This window comes from Python bivittatus, unplaced genomic scaffold, assembly GCF_059951505.1.
Source record: "Python bivittatus isolate LINGU-HERP-01145 unplaced genomic scaffold, Pbiv_v1 ctg000310_np1212, whole genome shotgun sequence".
NCBI lineage: Eukaryota > Metazoa > Chordata > Lepidosauria > Squamata > Pythonidae > Python > Python bivittatus.
The window spans coordinates 7,689,881-7,698,178 of NW_028277054.1; the positions used below are offsets into that span (position 1 = coordinate 7,689,881).

An 8,298-nucleotide genomic window follows, 5' to 3' on the forward strand; every position below is an offset into this window, starting at 1 on the left:
TTGCCATTAAACTTTTATTATTTTGTATTCCATTAATTCCTCACCTTTAATACTGGATGACTTTATAACTGTTATATGGCCTTTGACTGGAAATAAAGTTTATTATCATTACTCCCAGAATTCCCCAGGTAGCTAAAACCAAACAAATCATATTGTTACAGCTGTGTGGACCCAGCATAAATGTAGGCCCAGAAATACGATGGGAATTAGGGATGTTTATAACTCCTATCATGTGAACTGCCTTCATCCTACTTCCACCAATCCTATGGTGATTGGATTCTACCCAGTAGTAACTTCCAAACAGTTTTTAGGAGCAGTTTCCTCCCTCTAGTACAGTGTTCCTCAACCTTGGCAACTTTAACATGTCTGGATTTCAACTCCCAGAATTCCCCAGCCAGCCATGCTGGCTGGGGAATTCTGGGAGTTGAAGTCCAGACATGTTAAAGTTTCCAAAGTTGAGGAACACTGCTCTAGTATGAAGGTGTTTTTAAAATAACCAAGGTATATTTATACATGGGATGCTAAATAATGACTTTAAATGTTCATTTCTGAACTCTAAATCGAACCTACTAACCATTTTGACAATTTCACTGGGCAAAACCTTGGTGCTTAAAATGTAAAAAATGTAGTCATAATTATAACAAGATTGTCTCTTATTGCTGAAAGCCTGAGTATAAATCAATAAGCAGAAAGCAGATGCCAAAATGGATACCAGTGGAATAACAAATGTATTTGTTATCCAAATATTTTTAAGCATGTCAGGAACCCTCAAAAGGAAGCCATTATTGTTTGCATTCCCTGCTGAGTTATATCTTCAGTGGTAAACCAAGGTTTGTCTCTATATGAAACAAGGATGATACATTATCCATCATATTTTAAAAGCATTATCTTTGTTGTATGTGTAAACTTCTTCCAATGCTAAACAGTGATTAACTGAAAACTTAAAATTTGTTTTGAGCAGAACTTTGGGAAAAGTTGTGAACATTAAGATGCTTGGATCTGGGTTAATGTCTGGAAAAGCATATTGTTATTCAAATAAACCAGTCAGGCTCTTAGTCTATCTCTAAGGAGGACAGAAAACCAATTTCTTCAGGCTAATTTATCTTACAGAGTAGTTAGGATAAAACAAAGAAGGGGTACCACTTTTCTGGAAGAAAAGCGAGATATAAATGTATATTAAATATGTGATGAATATTTGAGTAAATTATTTGAAATGTTGAGTGACAGGATTTAAGCTGAAATCCATTGCTAGTGTATAGCCAATAAAATCAATTGATTGCTCTTTTAAATAGAATTAATTGATTACTCTTTAATAACTGTAGTCCTCCCAGCATAATAAAATATAATACAGTAAAACAATATAAAACTCAACCCCCCCAAAAAAACCCCCACAGTACAGTAATCAAGAGAAAATCATTGGCAGCACAAATAATCGTAAGGAATAGCGTACATAAAATTATAGTTAATTAAAGCTAGCAACAAAATGCTTCCAACAGTTTTTAAAAGGCTTGAGCAAACCAAATGTTTTTTGTTTGGTATGGTGAGGCTGTAAGGTAGGTACCAGGTGAATGTCTTTTGAGGAAGCATTCCTAAAAATAGGAGCCTGCCTTTTTCGGCAGGGTGCTTGGGAAAAGGTTTCAGATGAAGACCACCCATCACGGTTGACCAACCAAGAACTGCATGTGTCTTGGAAGCTCCAGAGACCCCAGGTAGATGCAAGTTGATTTTCTGATAGGCTTTACATGTCTATAAAATATAATCATAACCCCGCCTCCACACCTCTAAAACACAAATGGGCATAAAATACTCCCCAGTATGTTTTTAGTATATTCCCCTAGCTTGCTATAAAAAAGTTACTGAGAAGAGAATGTAGCTTCTGACTGCAAAAGGTTGCTCGCCCCACCTTAGAATTAGGGGAGTTAGGTTCTGGGAGGCCAACTGGCTTCTGCATTAAACGCTAGTGATGGGTATGATAATTCACAGCAAAGTCGTGAATTCAAGGGGTGGACACACTGCTAATCCATCTGAGTTAAGAGAACTCTTGTCTCCTTCTTGCCTGGCAGAAAACTTCCACAGACAGCCTCGGAATGGGCAGAGATTCTGGAGCTGCAGAAACAGTTCCACAGTGTGGAGGTGCAAAAGTGGAAACAGATCCTGAAGGCCTCAGTGGAGCTTCTGGATGAGGTGAGCCCTGCAGTTTGAATGTTCTTCCAGTCCAGCTAGTTCATAGAAGGTGTGAGAAGTGATGTTCCAACTCATGGTTTCCAGAAGCCCCTTTTAGTGTCAGAAATTTCCATCAGATGTTGGCCACACAACAGAGGTTAAGAGATATTGGACTTCATTCCCACAGTCCCTCATCATTGTCAAGCAGGTTGGTTCTGATGGAAGCTGAAGTTCAAATGAGCAGGAGGGCACCAGATTGTCTACCTGGTTTTGACCAGGTTTTGAAACCAACTTTTGTAACTTCAAGGTAAGGATGGGGAACCTGTGACTCTCCATCCCTCTCTGAGGGATCCTGGGAGTCACCAGATCCAGTGATGGGAGGGGCACAGATTCCCCATCCTTACTTCCCTAATAAAAAGAAGGAAAAGCCAAAATCGTAGGATATTGAATTGGGTACCCAGGACTCACTTTCGACTATGCACTGCTATGGTGACAGTTTAGGCAAGCTTTCAGTATCCCAATTCCCTCAAGATGTGTTGGACAACAATTTCCACAGTCCCCAGACAGTATGAACAATACAGTTTAACACCTCTGGAAGTCACAAGATTGCAGAAGGCTGGCTTAAGGCTCATCTACACATGGTGCACAAACATGTGCTAAAATACTAATGGAACCTATGCCCATAGGTTGGGTTCAGCTAACACATTGAGCCATCATGTGATATCTTGGGTTGATGGCTTGGCAGTGTTCTGTGAAAGCAACCAGTTCTGTCTTGTCCAATAAAACGCAGCTGAACAACACATGGCATAGTATGTTGTGTGAACCCAGCCACAGCTTCCTTGTTGGTTGGGGCAGTGCCTTCCTCTTCAAGGAATAACTTCCTCTCCTCTTTCCACCAGATGAAACTCTCCCTTGAGAAGCTGCAGCAGGGCATCATGGTGGCAGAGCCCCCGTTGGAGCCCGAGTGAAGCCACAGTATCTTCCTCTCTCTTGAGGAGGTTGCTGAGTTACTGGAGAGAAGACTCCTGAGACTCATCCCAGAAACTGTTGAACCAGTAGTGTGGGGATCCTGTGGGTGGAGGTGGGAGGAAATAGCACTGTGTTCCTTGCCAGATCCATCACCTGGACATTATCCTCAAGAGTGCCACTGGTAGCAGTGGATCCCTTGGTGGAACCTGTTTTGCTGGGAATATCACTCTCTGATCATTCTTCCTGGGACAGTTCCTGCAGGGACTTCTCTTTGACCCCTTTCCCCTTCAGTGCTATTTATATTCCACCCAGGATCCCCAAGAATCCTTGATTTTCTGTATCCTGGCACCAGTTCTTTTTTCCAGCTATTGTTTGGGGAGGATGGAGGGTGGGATCAATGTTAGGCGGCGGATGGCCTCTGGAGCTGGGATCTGCCTTTTGCCCTTCATTCAACAGTTGAGATACTGTACGGAGGACAGCAAAGAATTTAGATCTGCAGTTCTCTCTCTTATACGCACAAGCTATCATGAACTGGTGGTGGGGAGAAAGCAATTCAGAGGCTCCAGTGGGTTCATTCTTTCCTTGGCTCTCTTTCCTGCTGCTCCCCTCCCCTATCTTTCCTACCACTTGGTAGGTCTGATGATTAATGTTCTTAAAAGGGATCTTCTCAACAAATTACCTCTGATAGGGTAAAAGCTCTTCAGGACCGCATTTTCACACACAGAAAAGCAGAGAGCTGGACTACAGCATTTTCTTGCTGGTTGCACATTAATGCAGAGAAATTTCTGAACAAGGGGTCACCCTTGGAGTGTCCCTGTAATCTTGAAAGATACATACACCAGCAGTTCTATATACACATAACCTTGCTATCTTGGAGTCCAGCCCAACCCTCCTTTTCACAGAATGGTAACTGACTTCTGAAAGTATCCGCCAAGTTCTGCTCCTCATGGACTGTATTTACACAACACTAAATCCAAAAGGCTGATGAAAGAGTGCACTGTTTTCCCACTGCGCATAGCCAGAGACATAAGCTGAATGCAGCGTTTCTCAACCTTGACAACTTTAAGAATTCTGGAAGTTGAAGTCCAGACATCTTAATGTTGCTAAGGTTGAGAAACACTGTTTTAGTGTGTTGTCCGAACTGGAAATTGTCACCATTTGGGGTTTACTGAAAATGGACTTTGTAGCCAAGGCATGTTGTAGGTTTAAGTGTTCCAAAACCCCAAATGGCACACCTTTTTTGAGTTTGGAAAACATGTTTGAGTCTGGATAACAATCAGTGTATATAGCTATCGAGAGTGTGGTAAAGTGCTAGTGTTCATTCTTGTTAACCAGGCATTTGGGTTTAGTGTGCCACACAAACAGAGATAATTTAGTACAAAATGCTCCAAATGGTGCTTTTTAGGGAATGTTGTATCTGGGTGCAGTCAAGACCAGTGGTGCCATCCGGGTTTTATTTTTTTTTAACCCTGTGCAGCATGCCATGTGTGCCACACAGGAGATTCTTGCATCTGCCTCCTGAACAACAGCTGGGCCTTGCCTTCCCACAAGGAAACTGTATTGTCACTATAAAGTGAAGTTTCACTGCCAATCTGGGCCTCTAAGCCCTTCAAATATACTGGCAAGGAGGGGGCATTGAAATCTGCCCCCTCCTGGAGAGGGGGTTGTGTGTCTGTCAACTCTGTGTTCTCTTACCCCAAAAACTTGGGAAGCCAGGTTTCAGACCCTCTCCCTTTTTTCCCCTTCCCCCATTAAAAGGGGGGTGGGGGGTGGTCTCTTTCCTTCAGTTTTGTAGATCTGTTCAGTATTAATAATCCCATGTGTTTGCAGTTCCAGAAAAACACCAAGGCTTATTTATTAGGGAGTGAAATAAAGACCGTGGATCGGAGGTCACAGTGCCCTTGTGTGTCTTTATGGGGGAGGGACGTATTTTTTAAAACCTTCGTCCAAATAGGCTTGCCTTGCTTTTTCCACTGTGCATACATTTCCCTCTATCTGCCTTTCAAGACTGATGCCAGCCCTTTGACGTAGGCCAGGTCTGGTACTCGGCACCATAAGAATGACAGGAATTTCACTTTATTATTGCTGTGTATAAGAACGGAATCTTGAAAACCTGATAGCATTTCCCTTGACCTTATACCAAAGAAAGTCAAAGTGGGGTTATCTTGACTTTCTTTCTCATCCCCTCTTCTTTCCCAAGACTAAGCAGATGTTTATTTAACTCTTCTTGCATTCAAGAGGGGTGAGAAGGAGAAAAGCAATCTTGCAATGCAAGCCCTAGCCTTTTGCATGTGGGTCATGATGTCACTAGGACTTACAAACGGGGCGGAGCTCACATGGGCAGTGACAATAACCTTGGGAGACAGGAGGAAGAGCTGCAGCCAGGGCACTGGTCAGATAAGTGATATCTCAGCCCACAGAAGGAATGGGAGTGGAGAAAGCATTTCAGAAGGGACCCTCCCTAGTTTCTGGAAAGTAAAAGTAAAGGAGGGTACTTTCAGACTTACAAGATTCTGTTACTGTAACCTTACAATAAAGGTAGTGTTAGTACTCATGGTTTGGTTTCCTACCTCAAAGGGCTGACACTTGACAATGTGATCCTGCTCTTGTCATCTTGATGAAGGCAGCAAGAAAATCAAATGCATTTATGACATTTCTGTCCCACCTGTCTGGGGAATTCTGGGAGTTGAAGTCCACACATCTTGAAGTTGCCAAGGTTGAGAAACACTGACTTAGAAGTTAAAACTTAGAGTTAAAAGGTTGGAGGATAGGAATCGAATGGTCACATCAATGGATCCTATTAGGAACAAAGGCAAAGAGGGCTGGCAGGGGTCTGCAGTGGGGTCAAAAAAGTCAATATGGCAGCAATGATGCAAACACACACCCTTTTGTACATGCATGTGAAAAGGGCAGGGCTTTAATTATATGGCTGTGGTCCTGGAGGGCAGGATAACATGGAAGATGTTGCAAGGATAGCAGATAGGACCTGAAGAGTCAAGAAGGCTGGCCCTGAGTGTCACTGCTGAGCCAGGTCAGTTGGAAACCCATTGGCTGTGTTCCCCCCTCAAATGTCAAGCATGAATTGTTTAAACTTTTGGAGGGGAGAGGGCAGTAGATTAATAGATTGTGTGAACTCAGGTGGTTGGTTAGTTCCAGGTGTTACAGAAATGGGTTCATTCAATCACCAAGTAAAAGGTGTTGATTAGTAATCCGGGCCTCCTGAGCCATTCCTCTTTGAGAAGACATCATGTTCCCCCCATGCCCAGATGTACTTTCCCTGATCCTCAGGAGGAAGGGAAAAGACTGCCAGGAGATAGGCGAAGAGCACAGCTTTCAAGGTCTACTGGGAAAAGAATGCAATTTGAGGAAGATTCTTTTAACACAAACAGATACAGGATGGCCTCATCTTTTGCTGCGTGATGAACATGCTCTAATCCAGTGTTTCTCAACCTTGGCAACTTTAAGATAGATGGACTTCAACTCCCAGAATTCCCCAGCCAACATGGCTGGCTGGGGAATTCTGGGAGTTGAAGTCCACCTGTCTTAAAGCTGCCAAAGTTGAGAAACACTGGTCCATTGTGTTCAATATTCCCCAGAGAGACGATGGAGCTCTAAAATTTCAAAGTCTTTTCCAGCACCAGGTAGAAAAGGTGCTGGGTACTCTGGAACATTTAGTGTGCAAAGCACATGCATGATCGCTAAGCAGTAGTATCTACTCTTGGGTGCACTGAAATTAATGCCTTTGAACTACTAAAAGATCCCGGTGAAAACACTAAATTTTTTCCTCTGCTCCATACTATTTCCTAAACCTTACTTTATATATACTTCAAACACCTATCAATAACTTGAAAGTTACAATCAACCAGATCAAGATCACAGGCTGTATTTTTTTTCTGCTTTATTACTACCAAATGCCACCACAGCAAATAACTGACCTTGGTTGATGGCAAAAAGCCGCTCCTGCTTTACGGCACATCAGAAGGGTTCCTTGGTAGGCAAAAGATGCAGCAAATATTTGCCAAAGGTAACAGTTTGGGAAATGCTGATCTAGATTCTTGTCTTTGTCCAGTTATTGCCTCTGAGCCCTTAGGTGCCCAGATAAAACAAAACCCTGAATGTTTAATGGAGTGGTTTTAACTTAAATTTTAAAGATGCCTTGACTTGTTCTGCTTTCCATCATTCTACTGAAGTTTCTTCCTGCAAATAGGTTGTCTTCACATTGATTCCCAAGTAGACCAAAGGAAGTTCAAGGATGAATGGATCCCAACTGGGGTAACTGAAATGTGTGATCAAAATGACAGTGTGTAGGCCCCTGAGTTGACTTAACAGGGTTTTCTTGGCTGTCTTCACCCAAAGCAATTAACCTGGTTACTTTGGGAAGCTACTTGGCTAGTTGGGTCAAGTGGCAAATGAGCTCTGTTCTTACTGACGGTGAGTGAAGTTATGGTTTATCCTTGGGCACATGGGGGGTTGGGTGTGGAAGGGTTTTGTGCTTTAATCTGGTAAGCTGCCCAGAATCCCTTGTGTGAGATGGGCAGCTATCTAAATCATATAGCTAAATAAAAAATAAATTTCCTGGGTCTGCATGGTACACTGAATTATAGGCTGGGTTTGCACAGCCTGGGAAAAAACAAACCAAGGGTAAAAGTAACCAAGCTTAGCAAGGTGTGTGAACGTAACCCTTAGGTTTGTAAACACTCTGGTTAAGTGTACTGTGTGGACACAGGCTTAGATTCTTAAATCTTATATTGGACTAGCCTTCTCCTCCCATGCCGGCTAACCAGAGTGCTTTCAATCAGGGACTAAGCCGTGTACAAAACATACACTGACTCTTTCTGTATCCCACTTTGAGATTCTAAATTAACCAGGCAAGTTTCATAATATTAATGATAGTCCAAAACCTTTTTGGGACATCTTGCTCAAGAAAGGGAGTTGAAGAATTTTGAAGCCTCTTTGGTCCCCTTTGAGTTGGCCAATCAAGCTATTCCCTCTAATAGGGATTTGGAAAGCTCTGTTGAATCAGTCTGTTCAAGAGCTTACCTTTGCAGATGTACAGAGTGTCATTCTCTGCCTAAGCAAGTAGGCTAGGATTAAGACTTTGTCATCTTTGGATTCCAAGAAAGAAAGGGTAGCAAAACAAGAGGACAACTTTGGGTTGGAGTGGGG

The 8,298-nt window shown here is 42.7% G+C and overlaps 1 protein-coding gene across 4 annotated transcripts in view; it reads left to right on the forward strand.

Moving 5' to 3' along the window:
* GRAMD1A (GRAM domain containing 1A) overlaps positions 1-5,020 on the forward strand; it is a 41,585-nt gene extending 36,565 nt beyond the window's left edge. For all 4 annotated transcript variants that reach the window (XM_088139997.1, XM_088139998.1, XM_007432202.3 and 1 more), the window contains 2 exons: positions 2,064-2,184; positions 3,063-5,020. In XM_088139997.1, the coding sequence (XP_087996123.1) occupies positions 2,064-2,184; positions 3,063-3,131 (190 nt within the window). In that variant the 3' untranslated portion in view covers positions 3,132-5,020. The remainder of the gene's footprint in view (positions 1-2,063; positions 2,185-3,062) is intronic.
* Positions 5,021-8,298: the final 3,278 nt, after the last annotated feature.